Raw genomic sequence first — 17992 nt, forward strand, 5'->3', positions numbered from 1 at the left:
GAAGGGTGTGTGTGTTTATGAGTGTGTGAGAAAGACAAAGAGAGAGCCCACCTGGCTGATCCAGAATTAGCTCACGGCCCTGTGTGTCACTCCTCTGACATTATTAGACACAAGCAGCACCGCAGAGTCACACACTGAAAAACGTCAGTCTAAGAGTATGTCATTCTAAGAAATCTTTTTATGAAGATCCCCACAACACACCTTTTGCTCATTATATTTACTCTGCTACTCCAACTTCGCTCCGATGAATTCTGGGTAAATCCCAGCAACCAACCAGCTCCACAAGGAAAGACATTGGAAAAAGTGGGACTCTTTTTTTTTCTCTACGTAGCTATGGAGTTAGCCATTAGCCACCGTTAGCAAGGGATTTTAGCTGCAACTTTCTTGACATGAATATGTTATGTTTTGAATTTGTCATTTTGATATTTTTCCATTAACAAGTTCAACAAATCTTCTGATGAAGACACCCACAACACACAATTTGATCGTTGTATTTACTCTGTACTTAAAGTGGGACTTTAAAGTAAGAATTAAAGTAACGTTAGTGATATAGTTGGTTAATTGCTGCAGTCTTTCAGGTTTTATATTGTTGAAGAAATTAATAAGTAAAACAACTGCAGACTCTTGATTGAATTTGGAATTTACAATAACAAGTGGCTATAAAAGACTATGTGAAGCTAATGTTAGCATGTTGTTTTAAAATGCTTGTTACAAAATTAACTTACGTTTGCAAATCACATATTTGTTTTTTTTTTCCCTCTACGTAACTTTAGCTTACGGAGCTAACACCGGTTAGCAGTTAGCTAACACCGTTATCTAGGGGTTTTAGCTGCAAGTCGGCCATGAACTGATAAAAATACGGTGCTCCATCTACTTAAAAATATTTTATCCCGCAGATAAAACAAGAGTAGTCTTTGTTGGTACAACATTAATTCTGTAAGTAAAGTCAATTTACTTTTGCAGATGATGTCGGCTTACTTTAACAAGTTGACTTTACTTATGAAAGTGAGTTGAACAACTTAAAACTTTACTTTCTTCTTAAGTAGATGGAGCACCGTATATTTATCAGTACATTTCTGAGTATCACAGAAACGGTTTCAAAGTGTGCACTTGTATTCACTCGTATTCCACACATTCATAAAAGTCACATTAATGCTGGTCCAGTCTTCTGTGCATTTGTTGCATGGAGAAATGTGGCTCTGTACCGTGGGTTTAAGATTAAGTGGGTTTAAAGGCCCCTGTGAAGCCCAGCGTGAGCTCACAGTGGTTCCTAAGTAAATAATCTTTTTTTTTTCTCCAGCTCAGTTCAGTTCAATTTTATTTATGTAGCCTCAGTAACAATACAAATTGTCTTAAGATGCTTTACAAAATCCAGTGGGGGGAAACTCAGCAGTTAGCATGCTATACAGTAGCTGAGGACAGGAGCTCAGTGTATTGCCCAACCATCAGCCTCGGCCTGTAGCAGCGTAACTAACGGATGGTCTTAAGCCTGACCTTAAAAGTAGAGAGGATGCCTTGAACCCAGACTGGGAGCTAGGTGGTTCTTGTCTTTCCATTTAAATCATTTATATCCTGCTAAAGTTTTTCCATTTTCTCTGCTGACAAGTCCACACTCAAAACTGCACCTCCCACCTGATTATGCTGGGGCCAACCTATGTTTTGGGGGATGAACGTGAATCACCAGGTTTTAAGGTAATAATTCTGGGTTGTTACTCGTTGTAGTTATACATTTTAAAAGAGCGAACAGCCATCTTCACTCCTCTACCCCTACTTTTCTCTCAAGCGTTTACTTTGGAGCCGCGTACGATTTTCCACTAAATAACCCGCGCTGCTGCATTTCAAATGGTGCAACTGTGAATAATCTCCGTGATATCCGCCTGTCTCCTCTCTCGACAGATCCGACATGTGTCTCCTCGTCCCGCACGCTGCGTCTCTCTGCATAAGTCGCCGCAGGAGCCCCCGCGACTGCACTGCGGAGGCCCTCCGAACATGCAGATGCGCGAGCGCACACTTAACGCGCACACACTCTCCTCAATTAGCTCATGTGACGCTGCTGTCAGGAAACAACGGCGGCTTTGTTGTCTCGCTAATTACCGGCGATGAGCTTGTTTAGTGCCCAAAAAGTGTTCGGATTTAAAATTAGCATCTTGCTAAGGGCGCAGACGGGAAGCTACCGCTCCTCGCTGCTGCTACTCTGAAAAGGTATTAAGAGGAGCTGCAACATGCAATCAGCTGTAGGCTGCGTTTCTTTGTGGCATCCGAGCACTAAGACTGCTTTTGTAGTGCCAGTTTGGAATAAAACCTGGATTAAGTAGAGGCACTAAGCTTCTTTTTTTGGCCTTCTCATACCAGCAGGGCATTGATTCCCATACGGAGGGATAATCCCAACCACATCAATCTGGGTCAGTGTGGCACATGCACAGGTGAGGATAAAAGTGCAGGGCTGCTGCAACGAGCGTGTAACAACACTGAAACTTTACCAACACCGCGCAACTTGAGCTCCACCAAACCAAAAATAGATTATTGGGAATTTAAAGTAGTTAGATTTCATTTCAAGTGGAAATGTTTGGTCTTTTATTAAGGGAAACGGTGCATTAAAAACTGGCAGTGGGGAGTTTTAAATATGGGATTATAAGAAGTGGAGGAGTTTTAAAGCTTGATCCGTACTTTGTCGACGACTCAAGCCGGTAGTCCCTCGACTTTACGCCACTGCACCGCTAAATCTCCGGAGTTCTCCTCCGCTAATTCACTCCCGAGTTTGTCTCGTGACATTAGCGAGGAGATGCGCTTTCCTCCTCGCAGCCTAAGCATGTGATGACAGGGGCTCGAGCAAATCTGCACAAAAGAAGGTCTGAGGAGCGAACGAGCGGCTGCCCAATGCTCTTATACGCGTCTCCGCCGTAATCCTGCATTACGGAGGGCGATCGCCGGGGCTTTAGCGGCGAGCTCCCCCGCCGTGAGTCGCGGGCTATCCCTGAGCGCGCCTTCTTAGGGCCGGGACTGACACATGCTTAGGGGAAAAACACACACACGCTCGAAGCGCGTGCCAACAAACACTCGGCGACAGACAGGCATCGTCAGCGTAGTATCGCCAACACCAAGGATAAAAGGCCCGCAAAAGAGCTGAGAGCCTAATTAGGTTTTAATTGATTTTGGAGTGGGTCTCTATACTTTCCCCCCACCTCTCCCTCCTGTCTCCTGTCGTGGATTAGCGTCAGTGAGTGAGTGTTCCTCAGATGTGATTATTGACCTGTTCGCTCAGCCTCTCCCCTGGCTCTGATGAATACATTCATGAGGGCCTGACGTGTGAGAGCCCACGGTCTGTCTCTCTCAACGCACACTTCTTGAGCGCATTCCAGGACAGTGCACGCATAAATCATCGGCACATGCGCATACCTGCACCCACCAAGACACAAATTGCACAGCACTCTCGGCGCCCCCCCCCCCCCGAACATCATCTAGAGTCCATTAGGAGTTGTTTTGATCCAAACTCCGCCTTTCTGTCTGTCTGGGTGTCTGGCGTTCTGTCTGGGTGTGCGCGACCGACCCTGTGTTTAGAGAGCCATTACAAGCCCCCGGCCTCCCCCATCCCCCCTCCCTCATCCCCCCCCCACAGAGAATAGCTGGAACTGAGGGAGAGGGGTTAAGGAAACTGAAAACCCTGAAGGGCCAGTAATTCTGCACCAGTCCAGACATGTCCTCTCTTCCTCTGCGCCCATATATCACTCCGCCCCTGCGCCCCTGCGCCAAAACAACTAATTGCCTTTCACACCTTTGCCGCTTTGCTGGTGACCGGAGACATTTCCTGCAAGCAGCGGCGCCTCACCGCGTCCAGACGTACGTGCCGCACGCGCGCACGGACAACCCGTACGTACGCCCAGAGCCCTCCTTTCACCCTCCTCCGACGGCCAGTCCGCGGTGTAGCCATCTCGAGACCTTTCATTTGGTTTAATCTAGCCGTCGTGGGACAGGACTTCAAAAAAAATAAAAATTACACAAAAGATTAGCGCACAATTTGCTGTGGGTGCGGCGCCACGGTCGTCTGATTTATTTTGTTTATGCCGATAAAAGAGCAGCAGCTGTTCTCGAGTATCAGCAAACCAAACTTGGCCGCGCTCAGACACTCGGGGCCTTCAGCTGAAATCATTTTCCTCTCTGCTGCGATGTGCTGTTCTCTCTTTTTGTTTTTTTTTCCCTCCTCCCCCACTTCAGACAAGATCTCAGAGCGGTAAACAATGGAGATTCGTCTGCCTCTTGGTGATTCGCAGAAGCGAGTTGAAGGGTGGACAGTAGACACGCGCCACTCTACATACCACCCGCTCCTCCCACCCTCGGAGGGGACTCTAATAAAGCGTAAGTGCCCCTGAAATATTAACTAGATGCTGCGAGCGAACTCCCTGCAGATCTGCTGGGCCCTGCCATCACCAATCTAGCCCCAAAACAAAAAGCACTCCTGCCGCCTCCTCATGCCTCGCTGCCCTCTGCCGCCGTCCATCACGGATTCCTACTTACAGATGACTGGGGCCAAACCGCTGACCACAGAGCGTCTAGCACCGGCCCCAGACCTTCTACTGAGCCATCGATCTGAAACTGGAACTGTCGACCCCGCCGCCCCGGCCGGACTCATTTTAATCGCACGCGATCGAGCTTTCCCTCCAAGAATCCAGATCCACCAGTCCGCTACGAACGCATTTATGACTTATGAGGTTTAAATAGACAAGGGAAGCCCTAAATGTCGCAGGAATCATTCGTGAAAGCTGCCAATGCCGTTTTTTTCCATTTAATCGCGCCGTTGCTCGTTATATCCTCATTATGCGCCGGCAGCTTTAATGACCGCTGGACGCTGACGGCCGTGATCTTGCCCCCCCGAACGCGGGCCGAGCGCCAGATATTGACGGATCAGATCCCCGAACAACTCCCTTCGGCCGTGACCTCTGGCCACTCATCCGTCTCTCCTTTCAACCTTAACCGTCATCCTCCTCCTCCTCTTCATCCCCGCTTCACTCCCTTTCCCCCCCCCGGCAGCGGCTGATCATCTATGGATTTCCCATTACAAGCGGAATACAAACATTGATCCCCCCACCTCGCACCTCTCTCCGCCCCTCCCTCCCGAGCACTAGAAAGTGGTGGTGATCTCATGCGCGGAGAAACACACAATCAAACGGAGGGTTGCTGGTTTGTGTTCGCGACACGTCTCTGCTGCTGCTGCTGCTGCTGCTGCCGGAGGATTTACAGCTCCGCGTGTGACTTTATGAAGTTATATCATAAAAATCTTCCCACCTCGGGCTGCATTCAATAACAAATAACCAAATAAAAGTGAGAGAAGAATACCCACCAAGGCGGAAGAAATGGATCTTCTTGAACGGCTCTAGTTGGTGTGTGTGGTTTTTTTTTTCAGGTGTGTAAAAATGAAACCTCCTCGGGCTACAGAGGAAGGGAAAAAAACAAAGGGAGGAAAGAGATGGATAAAGGGAAGAGAGAGGAAGGGAAGGGGAATCGTCTCTGCCTCAATCTCTGCTTTCCTCAGCCCCTGGTATATCACTAGGTAGCATCCTGGGGCTCGGCGATGGCAGATTGCATTAGAGATATGGGCCTGATATTTCATCTAGCCTTTATTACATTTAGTTCGCATCAATCGGCTGGCAGCCTGGAGGTAAGAGCTATTTGGCACGTGGCCGGACTCCCCGTGAAATGAAATCCCTGAATTAAAGTGCCACCTCGGACGCGGAGCGCCTGCGCGAGGCCCCGCCGATTTGATTGCCCGCAGTGGAGGCGCGCCGCCGACCGCTGACTGTTTGAACTCGTCGAGGGGGGGGAAGCGTCAGCTGGCCGGGGACGTCAGCGCTCAGAGTTCAGGAGCCGCGCTCGAGCTGACGACGCGCTTTTCTCTGTTTTTACAAAGGATGAAGCGCTCAAAGGGGGGAATGTGAGGGCAGATGAGCGCTTTTGCTTTTTACTGACGGGTTGCGTTATTTTTTTTTCATGAGCAGCATGAGTCTAGCTAGTTCGTGTATCAGGTAACACAAGTCCGGTTTTGTAATCCAGGGGCATCACTAGGTTTTAAGGAGAGGGGAGGCTTAGTCCCAAAAAAATTCACAAATGGCTAAGAAAGACTGAGAATTTATTCATTAATATTTTTTTGCAACAACAAACACAAGTTCCAACACTGACTATTAATAACTGATCAACATAGGGGCATGACTTTCGCTCCCAACACGATAATTTTGTTTTGCTCTCAAATATTTTGTTTACACGTGTGGCTAAAATGGTTGCAATTTCAAGCCCCGAAAAATATTACTTGATTACTCGAAATAAATTAATATTAATGAGTGGAATGGATTAGATAAAGGTGCACTATGACGTGAACATATATAATTATTTATTTGAACTCATATTATGACCATTTTATATTGAATTTGTCAGTCCTTTTGCAATACCATACCAACAATACCAAATTATTTAGGGTTGGGGTTAAGGATGCTTTAGGGGGGCTTCAGCCTCTTGGATCAATCAGGGCTCCGACCCCCCCACCCAAACTAGGCCTAACCACGGCAGTGCTGTAATCCCAGGTGTCATTCAGACATCCAGCCCTCCACCTCTGCACAACCCCGGGACCGTGAAAACATGCAAAAATCTACTCGCTGCCGTGCCTAATCATACAGCCGAGAAAAAAAAAAAGAAAAAAAAAAGGGGAACAGCGCTAAAGGGGCTTCTTCTTGGATCAATCCGGGTAAAAAAGCGTAACGCGGGACCGGAGAGGAAAGGAGAGGAGAGGAGAGGAGAAGTTGCCTTTTTCCACTTGCTACTTTTTTTTTTTGCGAACGGAAATGCTCCTTCCACGAAACACAGAAGTGCAAAACACATTAGAGGTCGCGCATTAGTAAATGTTGGGGCGATCCCTCGTTTCTCCGCTAATGGGCCTTCAAGATGAGGCTGCGAGGAAGCGACGCTCGCTCGCATGCTTGCGGACTTACTCACATGCTGACGCCCACTCGTTCAAATGACTCGTCCTCATGCACACACTCAGCCGTGCGGGATGAAGGGAGGTAGGCTGAGTGGGAGTGTGTGTGTTAAAGGGCAGGCCGTTGCCCTCTGGGTGAGTGTTAAAAAAAAAAAAAAAGGAGGACATATCCCAATAAAACTGTCTGGAGAGGATTTCTCTTCCTCCTCCTGCCCTGCACCGCCTTAGGCCGTCGCGAAATGCTTGACACGCTGTTCATCAACAGCTGAGCCGCCTCCCCCCTCCTCTTTCCCACTCCCTCTACTCCGAGTCTGACACTGGGAGCACGCCGCAAACGGAGCTAATTACGCAATAAACGGTAAACAAATAAATAAACGGGAAAGTGACAGAAACCCCCGGTGGCATCCGAACAGCGTTTCCAGTTCCGCCGCGGCGTGACACGGCGGCTTGAAAAGAACCAACAATCATTACAGAACCCCTTTCACCAAAGCAGCCATTGATGTGCTCATGAAAGTGACATTCTTCTCCCCGGCCAGACAGAGTGCTTTCTGTGAGAACAATGCAAAAAAAGAAGAAAAAAAAGCCAATCTAGGATTATTAATTCTTCAATTTACAGAGGGAGAGAGAGAGAGAGAGAGAGCAGGGGAGCGTGGAAAGGGGAAATAAATGGAAAAACTGCTCTGATAAATCATTTTTTCAACGGAGCAAATGGGCTCAGAATTTGTAAAATCCTCCCTATAACAATGGATTAAACATTCTCCCTCCTTCCTCTGACATCAAGGACAATAGGCGGCCGTATGATTCATATTATTCACGTCCCGGAGAAAATAAACTGACCACTGCGGTCAGACAAACATCTGCCTCTTCTTCTTCTTCTTCAACCACTTTTGGGTTATTCTTATTCTGCCCAAGTTTCAAAGGTTACTTGGCATTTGATTATCGGATGGATATGGGTGGGAGGATTACGGCTTTTATCGCACTGATGAAGACAGAAAGACTCTAAGTGCATTTCAGAAGTTTCGAAACTTCACGGGTTCAATCGCCCCCCCCCTTACAAACAGATTAGCTCCAGCTCCCGGCACATAGGACGTGCTCAAAACCAGACGAAGATGAGCTAATCACCGCGCCGCTTCATTCTTTCCACCCTCTTATTGTTTTACTCGTTTGCATCCAGCAGCGGCGGCGGCGGCAATGTGTGAAGGACAGGGCAAGACTGTGGGAAGTGGAAGCTGAAATGAGCAACACTTCCTGCTCCGCAACACGCTGCCCCTTAGAGCAAAGAATTAAAGCTGAAATAATGCCACTTTAAAACTGTACCGGTAGGATAGAGCTTTTCACTCAATAAATGGCGAAAGGAAAAAAAAACAAAAAAACAAACCACAGTCCACTTAATGGTCTGCATTTTACTAAAAGCGTGCATCTACAATTAAAATTTCCTTTGCCACTGACCTGCTGTGGTTAGAATGTTAGGATGATGTTTCAGCGCTGAATTATAACGGTACACTGTAAAACATGGCAGCTGAGTTATGTGAAAGCTTCTCTTCTTCTTTGACACCAATCAACAAGTTTTTGACATTGAGCTTAAGTTTTCTAAACGTAAACTTCTGAGTCGGAAGCCGTGGTGATGAGGAGGAAGGGTGACGTGATTTGAATACTGGGAAATCTAGAGGCTGCCACCACGCTCACATTTCTTTAATTAGACAGAACGATCGCCGTAAAGCGGGGATACCTTTGCAACAAGGCCCCGCAAAGAGGATTAAACCGCGGTATTACAACGTCAGCAAAAACGTTGGCACCGTAACCGTAATGGATGGGTGGATTTTGGAAGCCGTCCCCACCCCCCTCCTACCAGGAATGAATTCCAAAGTGGCTCTGAACGGCCTGAATGAAATAAATGTTGAACTCCTGGCAAGATCTGGCGCTTTAGCCATTAGTCATCAAGATGAGAAAGTAGAAACAAAGCCATTAGTGCTCTCGACTCTCAACAAACTTTTGGTTTCTAAGTGTTTCTGACTTGAAATGCTTTACAGCAGGGGTCTTCAACGTTTTTCAGGCCAAAGACCTCAAATTGTGAAGAGAAATTAAGTAGAGACCCCCTACCTACTATATGTGTTCTATATTAAACTAGTGCTATTTATAAATATACATTATTATTATTATCATTTTGCATTCAATATTAAGCAAATAATACACAGGTTCAAATACTCATTTTTTTATTTCAAACATGTGCAACAGTAGCGTGACCATGCCAGAAAATTTTAGGGAAAAAAACAAAAAACAAATGTATAAAAAATGTCTAATCAACCAAAAATTTTGCGACACCCCCTGCAGTACCTCCATGGACCCATTAGGGGTAGCAGACCCCCTGTTGAAGACCTATGTTCAGCTACGTACAGCAGGGGTCTACAACAGGGGGCTACTGAAGAGCTGGTAGCTAAATCTTTGGTTGATTAGACATTTTTTATACATTTTTTAAAAATTTTCTCCCACAAATTCGAATTTCTTTAAGCACACATTAACATGGATCCACCATATTTTAGTAAATGGATAAATGGAGGCAGAAGATGTTATCTTTCAGTCAGCACTTCATTCCATTGCATGTTTGACATAAAAAAATGAATATTTGAACCTGTGTATTATTTGAAAAGCTTGATATTGAATGCAAAAATACATATATTCATAAATAGCACTTTAATATACATAGAACACATATAGTAGGTAGAGGGTTCCTATTTAATCTCTCCATCAGTTTGGGGGGTCCTTGGCCTGAAAAACCCTGAAATCCATTGTTTTAAAGTGTGAGTAAAAATCTGAATCAGACTCTCGGATCTTACTTGCAGTCGAGCCTCTCGATCTCGAAGTGAGGGTTGAAGTTGAGGACGATGCGCTGCGAGGGTTCCGGCGCCGTTATGATCCAGTGGCAGTTCTGGTGAGGGGGGTACTCCAGGGGATAACCCGGGGAGGTGATGTAGCCGGCCTCGCTGGCGTCGAAGACGCCTCCGCACTCTGGAAGGGGAGAGACGGAAGAGACAGAAGGCTGAGCAATTTCGTCAAATTTGAGCATATGTTCTTATTTTAAACATCGTTTGGCGCATCCGCGCCGTTTGCACAGCAGACTGTCAAACCACATAAATCCCCCAGTAAACGCCGCACTGCCTAGGATATTGACTCGGAGGGCGCGTCTTCATTTACCGTGTTTCTCCATATGAAGATGTGATGAGCAACAAATGAACAGTAAAACAAAGAAAGCAATTTAGGCCGTCAGTTAGGAGGAAATTGGAAAAACTTCTCCATTGTGGATTGTCAATGCGAGCGGGTCCACGCGGGTAAGCTATTAAAACAATAAAAGATCATCACTGCTGCATTTGGTGAACACACACACACGCACACACGCACACAAGCTGAGACACACAGCCTTTTTCACCCTCTTCCACACCCAGGCTCTTATCTCTCTGCTTCCCCCCGTTGGGAGCGTTCTCCAAGTGTAATTGTTGCTCCTGCAAGCCAATCTGCAAACATTAGGACACATTCCCCGATTCCTATCGCGCTCTCCCAGGAACAATAGCCTGCCAATGGCGTCGCTCGGCGGGCTCAGACAGGAAGTGACACGCAGACGGCCTGTCTAGTGGGGTTCTGGGGGGGGGGGGGGGGGGGGGGGGTCACCCCGACTCTGTAATGAGAAGCTCGCGCGCCGACAAAAGGCCCCATTCTCCGCTCGCGCCCTCACAGCTCCGGCAGCCCTCGCGTTGTCTCCCGCAAACACGTAAACTCGCATGCACGCACAAAAAAAAAGGAACATATACACGGGTGCTCCGCACGCACGCACAATGGGACCCGTCTTTTATTGCTCTTGCATTGCAATAGATTTGCGGGCATTATTATTCTTTACGGCGGCGGAGGGGGAAACGTGCTCTCCATGACAACAGCAGGGGGTGGTTTAGCTCTCTATCCAGCACTGTGCGTGTGTTTGCTGATGCTCCAGCGGGGGGATCTCTAAACGTAATGAACTTTGTGGTACTGAGCTCAAAGCGGGACGGGCGCTCTCTCCACATTGCAGCTGGAGTTTTTGTGCCTAACAAGGCGCCTCCTTAACCACTCATACTTTTGTGCGTTTCTTTCAAATTTCCGTGTCAATAGAGGAAGCGAGGAGGAGGGGCCGGGAGAAGAAGAAGGAGAAAAAAAAAAAAGGCAGCACCAAAGGCTTGAAGTGTAATAGACCCTTCAAGTGTTGACATTTCCACTGCCTATTGTGCTTAAAAGGCACACTTAAGATTCCCTGACATTTGATAGAGCCGGCGACGGCTTCCTCACTTTGCTACCGGAGCAGGAGCGACGCCCACGCCCCGGCGCATCAGGGCCGCACGCAGCTGCCGGTGATTTCACGCGGGCGCGCGACTCCTGCTCGGCCGCCTACGTTCTCACGCGCACACAAACACACACACACACACATATATGTATTTTGGGCTGCGGGTGCACACAGCTTTGACGCGCGCCCACGTGTTTTTTTTTTTGTTTTTTTTTTAATCCAAAAACACACAGAGGGCCTGTCAATCACAAGGTGGAAAATAGATTTTTTTTTTAAGAGATAGCAAGGACGGCTAAGAAGAATGACAGACAGGAAGCCACACACACATGCGGACGTCTCTTTATCTGCTGGGTCCGTGCAGACAGGCGGCCATTGTTGGGAAGCCTATGGAGGGGACGGCGCGCGCGAGGGCTATCAGAGCCTCGGCAGATTAAGCCATTTGGGGAGAATCCTGCAGCCTCAACAGTTTTTTTTTTTTTTTCTTCCTCCCTGAGCTGCCCATTGAACGGGCCTCCGAGGAGGACGGGTGGAGGAGAAGGAAGGAGCGGGGAGGGAAAGGATTACACCGAAAGGGGGGGAAAACGAAAGAGGTGGAGGAGACGAGAGCAGGCGATGGATAAAAGACGGATTGGGGAAGAAGTGGGGGAGATTGATCGGAGGAGGGAGGCGGCTGATGCGCGACGGGCGTGGCGGGAGCGCAGAGGCGGGGGAGGGAGGGAGGGGGCGACGGGAGGCGACGGGGACGGCGAGAAGAGAAGGAGGGAGTTTGTGTGCAGAGAGCCTGACGAGCCTCATTAAGACATGCCTGCTATCCAGCGGCTCCCTGTAGACACTGACCCCACTGGGAAACCTCTGTCAGTCACACACACACACACACACACCAGCAGCAACTCTGTGTCCTTGTTTTTTTCTGCCGCTGCTCATATAGACACACAAACACGCACACAGGACTGTGTTTCACTCTCAAGCAGAATGTTTTGGTGAGACTTCGCCGTGTTGGATGAGCAACACGGGGTTGAAGAGGGGCTCCTCATGAATTACGCTGCCTCTTCTGCTAGAGTAGCCCATCTGTCTGTCCACACACACACACACACACACACACACACAAGTGCCACATATGCTCCTAGCATGCCAGGACCAAAATTACATGCTGGACACACACACACACGAGGAAGCGCGCTGCAGAAATACTTTCGACTGCACGGGTGAAATTAGCTAAATGTGTGACGTGCGCACATTTCGGAGTCGCTCCCGATTAAGCCGAACCCCAGAAACGTCTCCGCGCCTTTATCTTCATTATCTGGGAAAATGTGCGTATGTCTGCATGTCTCGGCGCGCGCGTGTGCGTAGGTGCGCGGCCTTGCTCTCATTTCTATTAGCCGCCTTATCGGAGGGGAGGCGGTGGTGGTGGGGTGGGGTGGGGTGCGTGGCGTCACGCTTCGGGATAAGCCTGGAGCGGAGTCGCTGATAAATCCCTCCATCATTCCTAGTGTCTCTCGCCCCCTCCTCCTCCTCCTCCTCCTTCCCCACCTTAATTAAAAAGTGCTATCACCCAGAGTGAGGGAATAAGAGAGGAGAGTGGGCAGCACTCATCCATTCAGTCAAGAGCAGAGGGGTTGTTTTAATCTCGCCCCGGTCCAAGCTGGACTGGACGGGAAGGAGACGGAGAGAAGGAGGAGGAGGAGGAGGTGACGATGAAAGATTCATTTCCATCACCCCGTGCTTTGAGGCCTTCATGCTGAGGCTGAATAAAAAAAAGTGAGTGTGCACCTTCAGTTTTATATATATATGTCTAAATATGCAGATTTCAAATTCTTGCAGCCTGATGGGCAAACCACTATGGCCACTTTGCGTTTTCTATTAGCAGTTTGAGTTGCTAGGTAGATTTTTGCCGACAACATACATAAAACCAAAAGAACAACGATGGGCCCAGGAATGCAGCGCCCGCCGACGAAAGCCTTTCGTTAAACACTGCTAAACGCGCTTAAAAGGGGGATTCGTCTTCCGAAAAGCCACATCAAAAGCAGATAATATCCCCCCCAAATCCTCTTTTCCTCTCCCCGTATCCCTTTTCTCCCCTCCACCCCCCCCACCCCTCCCCTAACAGGATAAGTGCCCCCATGCTAATCAGCTAAATGCACAGAGCTGGCCGTCGTGATCAATGGTTCAATGGATCAATCGGGGTAAGCAGATGGCCGCCGGTGCCTGCAGGGAGGTAGGGTGAGGGTGTATGGGGGGGGGGCTAATCCTAAACACTACCTGACTACGGTATCATGTCTCCCTTCTCCCCCCCGTCCCCCCACCCCATCTCCGGTGCACGCTCTCCATCAAACCTGCACCGGCGAAGCACTTTTCACAAAAGATTTCCCTCCGTCTCCCGTGGAAATGGCGGAGCCTACATCAGCAAGGGGAGAGGTGTGAAGAATCGAGCCTTGCTGCAGGAGTCTTGGTGATTTGTCGCCACACTCAACCCCCCCCTCTCCTCCCCACCTTAAGGAATGTTACCTTTCAGTAGAACTGACTGCTTAAAAAAAAAAAAAAAATCCCTTTTTGCGTGAAGTGCAGTTCTCACAAAAAGCTTCCTCTTTAACCCCCTGCTCCGAATTACAGTAAATTTAAAAACGCTTTCCCTCTTGACACCGCTAAACCCCCTCCGGCTCCCGTTCTAAAACCCCGTCCCCCCCGAGCGCCCGTTAAGACCCCCACACCGGTGCGGCTAATGCGACACGCTGAAAGGCCGGGCTCTGTTTTATTTATGGGGGTCTTGTTTTTAATTTCACCCCGAGTGCGGTAGGCTGTTCCGGGGGCTTTGCGCGAGCCTCGTACCTGACTGGTATTGAACGGAGAGCTCAGCTCGTCTTGGGCTATGAATGCTAATGGGTGACCTTGTTTTCACAGCTGATACCTTTGAGGCTCGGGCAGATTAAAATAAATGCAAAGAGTTACAGAGGGGAGCAGGGGGAGAGGAGAAAAACACAACACAAGTGATAAAAAAAAAAAGTTTCTTCACATTCGGAGAATAAATTAAAGAGCTCTGGAAGGAGTCAATAGGTGGAGACGAAGATGCACAGCCGCCCACTCAATAAACATGCAAATGAGCTGCTTAATGGGTTGAATATTAATGCTCGTGGAAAGGAGTAATTAATGTACATGTCACAGAGTCAAACTGCTGTGATTACAGTACAAGGAGAGCAGAAGACTGCAGCGATTTCCGTTTCCATCTCCTGTGACGGCGCCACCGGCACACGACGGACTAGCAGCGTTAAAGATTATTATTATTTCTGGGTGAGACACCTCAAGGCGTGGGTCACCTCGTTCCAGTTCCAGGAGATTACATTTTCAGTTATCCGGTTTCTAAAAACCCAGCTGGAGCCGTATCTCACTCTGGGAAGTGAAAACCTTTACGCTCAACTTTCCCCGAGTGTCATTTCATAACAGAGCGGCGGGCAGGCAGGCAGGTAGGTCGGACTTGGCCTCTTTTATGTCGCTCCCGCGCCCCCCCACTCCCTCGGAGCTCCGGCTGTGATTTCCACCCCGCTTTCAGCCGTGTCGCCCCAGACGGCAGTGTCACTTCATAAACCCTTAATGCGATCTGTTCCCCCCTCTGTCCGACGTCATTTTAACTCCGTGACCCCTTGCTCGCTTTGAAGTTGCCCTCTCCTCTCGCACTCCGTTTGCTGCTCAATCCACTACCACCCCCCCCCCACCCCCCGCCCTCAAACGTCTCCTCCGAGGCTCCCTTGTTCCTTTCTCTATAGGGCCTGGTTTGTGGCACGCTTGCCTTTCTGCTGTGCTTTGTCTGCCTCCTCTTCTTCTTCTCTGCAGCTCCCGTCTTTCTGCTGCACGCCCTTCCCTTCCCTTCCCTTCCCTTCCCTTTCCCCGGGCATCTGTGTGTAATGTGGCTCTTGAAGGGAGCGTGGAGGCAGGGACGTGTGGTGCAGTGTCTTGGCAGGAGAGTTGGAGAGTGAGAGTAGATGAGGAGGAGGAGGAGGAGGAGGAGGAGGGGATGTAGCTTCTTGCTTTCCTGATGACTGCCAAGAGGCCCACATCTGTCTCTGATCAATGGGTACATGGGCAGCCAGCACAACACACACACACACACACACATTGAGGGGAAAGGGTTGGGATGTCGGTCCTATTGAAAACTAGGAGGGCCCATGTGAAGTGAAGAGAGCTTGGCTTCGGTTTGAGGCTGCCGGGAAGACACAACAGTCAACATGGGGATCAGGAGCAGCTCCTCGCCCTAATGCTCCACATGAGGCTACGACAGCACCTCAAGTCCAAACATAAGCAAATAGCGCAAATAAGTTCAGCTTGGAATAGAAAGAAAGAACGAAAGAAAGAAAGAAAGAAAGAAAGAAAGAAAGAAAATGCTTGTTGCGCAAAAATTCGACTTGGCCAAAAACCTGATTCAGCTGTAAACGCAGCAACACGGGTGCACACATGGTAGAGGCCATGTGTCATCACACCAGTGGCGTCACTTCTCTGCGTGGCAAACCCACCTGAATAATACCCCATTCCCACTCACCGCTCCGAAACTGGCAGGTCTGTGGTGACTTTTTTTTCGTTTTCATTCAACAGATTGCTCTTATTTTGGCTGGATCTTTGGTTAAGACATTCCCAGCAAGGCAAATCCACGCGCAAAGAACCCACATCCCACATCCCGCGCTATAACCGCCCCGCTTATTGTTATTTGATTGCCGAGAGCGCACGGAGGTGGCAGTGTGCCGCCGCCTGCAGCTGCCGGCAGTTTTTTTTTTTTTTTTGCCTTCACCCCGTACACACACAACCCCGAGGAGCACGAGGAGACACTGGAGGAGAGGGGCGGGGGGTCTGGGGTGGGGGGGACCGGTGGCTAATTGAGATAATTGATATAATGGTGACCGTATTAGTCAAAGCCTACAGCGAGAGTGGAGCTTTTACGCACGGGTTTGTTGGATCTTAAAACAGTAAAATAGCAGTTTATGTCACAGGCTACATCCATTTTTTTTTTGGTTGGTTGGTTTTATTCCCAGTGATGGATAATTACATCAAAGGGATAAAAAAAATATATATTATGAGCTTATCCACAGCTGAGTGAGTCGATGGCCTCAGCGGAGCTGGAACAGATAACACTCTAAATATTTAATGAAAGCATCCAAGTTCTGAAATTGTCTGGCATTAGTCACCGACTAAGCAGTCATCACTGTTCCTATGACTTTGATGAAACTAACCAGGCCTGTGTTCACGTATAATAAAGCCCACACAGATCTATTCTCACCCCCTTTTTGTAGATTTGTAGGTAAATAAGGGAGAAGGGATAGAAATGAGCCACTAAACCTATCACGCCGGGCGTTTGCGGATTTTTACTTTTTAAAAACATGTGACCCTTGACAATTCTAGCCTCGAGGAGATCGGAACAAATGCAACAATTTATTTGATTCAAAGTCCATCTCCACCACGCGTCAAAATCAAGAAGTAAACGAACTCACCCCCTTCTCCTTTGACTCGTAATGCCAGATGACACGCAGCGATTAAAAATCCAATCAGCGATGACACAAAATCCATCTTGGATGATGCAAAAACTTGTGGAGAGCTTTTAAGTGTCTAATGTTTCCACCTCGTGTGACACAAACGCTGCCGTTCCTTTTTTTTTCTTTTATAAATAAAAAATCCCAACCCGTTCAGGAGCAAAAAACGCTAGCAGCAGTCAAAATAAAACTAAAAAAAAAAAAAAAAAATCCCACGGCGTTTGTTATTAAACCATCGAAGGAGAAAACATCGTGTCAACTACATGTTATTGAGGAAATTCAGAAAATACTAGAAGCGCAGCCCTTTTCTTTTTAAGAGAAAAAAATCGGAGAGATGCCACCGAACCTCATCCAAGAAACAGCGAAACAAACAAACTCCTTGACCAGCGCTTCGTGCGCTCCGCAGCTGGGAGGCTTCAGGGGGGGAAAGCGGAGCTTCGGGAGAGAGAGTCTGGAGCAGCGGCTCCAGGGTGCGTCAAGTTCCCACGGAGAGGCTTCCCCGTCACCGTATCCTCCTTTCTTCCTTCTCCGCGTCCGCCGCGTATTTTGCGCACACGAGGTTTTGGGTCTCCCGTACGGGCTTTTGAGGCTTAAAGTCCACGATGTCGAAGCCTCAAATGCAAATAAAAATAAAATAAAATCTCAGTCCGAGAGCAAGGAGCTGCTTCTCAATGAGGTAAAATAACAGAAGTATAAATAAAAAGTGCGCGCCTGCTTCTGTGAAACGCCGTTCATGTCATGCCTCCACCTCTCCGGCTCTGGTAGCGGGTCCGTACTGCGCTCCGCTCCGCTCCTCTCCTCTCTGACACCGACTTGCGTCCTGCGCGTACGAGTCTGCGAGGTGTGTGTAAAGTGTGTGTGTGAGTGATGGCGCTTTTGAGTCGAGCAGCTATCGCGTTACAGTCACGGCGCCTCGGCTCCGCCCCCTCCCGTCGCTCTCCGATTTCTCTCTCTCTCTCTCTCTCTCTCTCTCTCTGTCACACACTTTCAAAAGATACCACAGATATGAACTCCTCCACAGATAAGCCACAGATAAAGCATATTGTTATGCTAAACCGAGGAGCACAACTTCTCCCAGGGCTGTTTTTAAAAGAACAGAGGGGACAGATGAGATAGATAAATAAATAAATTAATTATAAAAAAAAAAAAAAAAACGAAAGTGAGCAAGAAGGGAGGAGTGTCTGATTGGGGAGGTGGGGTGGGCCCGAGCAGCGA

At 48.5% G+C, this 17992-nt stretch overlaps 1 protein-coding gene across 3 annotated transcripts in view; it reads right to left on the reverse strand.

Moving 5' to 3' along the window:
- The window catches only part of nrp2a (neuropilin 2a), a 54805-nt gene extending 37069 nt beyond the window's left edge, over positions 1–17736 (reverse strand). The window contains exons 1-2 of one of the 3 annotated variants that reach the window (XM_047576993.1): positions 16739–17718; positions 9796–9967 (exon numbers count right to left, since the gene is read on the reverse strand). In XM_047576993.1, the coding sequence (XP_047432949.1) occupies positions 9796–9967; positions 16739–16814 (248 nt within the window). In that variant the 5' untranslated portion in view covers positions 16815–17718. Of the gene's footprint in view, positions 1–9795; positions 9968–16738 lie in introns of all 3 variants that reach the window. The other 2 variants (XM_047576992.1, XM_047576994.1) reach the window with 2 other exon arrangements.
- Positions 17737–17992: the final 256 nt, after the last annotated feature.

This window comes from Mugil cephalus, chromosome 23, assembly GCF_022458985.1.
Source record: "Mugil cephalus isolate CIBA_MC_2020 chromosome 23, CIBA_Mcephalus_1.1, whole genome shotgun sequence".
NCBI lineage: Eukaryota > Metazoa > Chordata > Actinopteri > Mugiliformes > Mugilidae > Mugil > Mugil cephalus.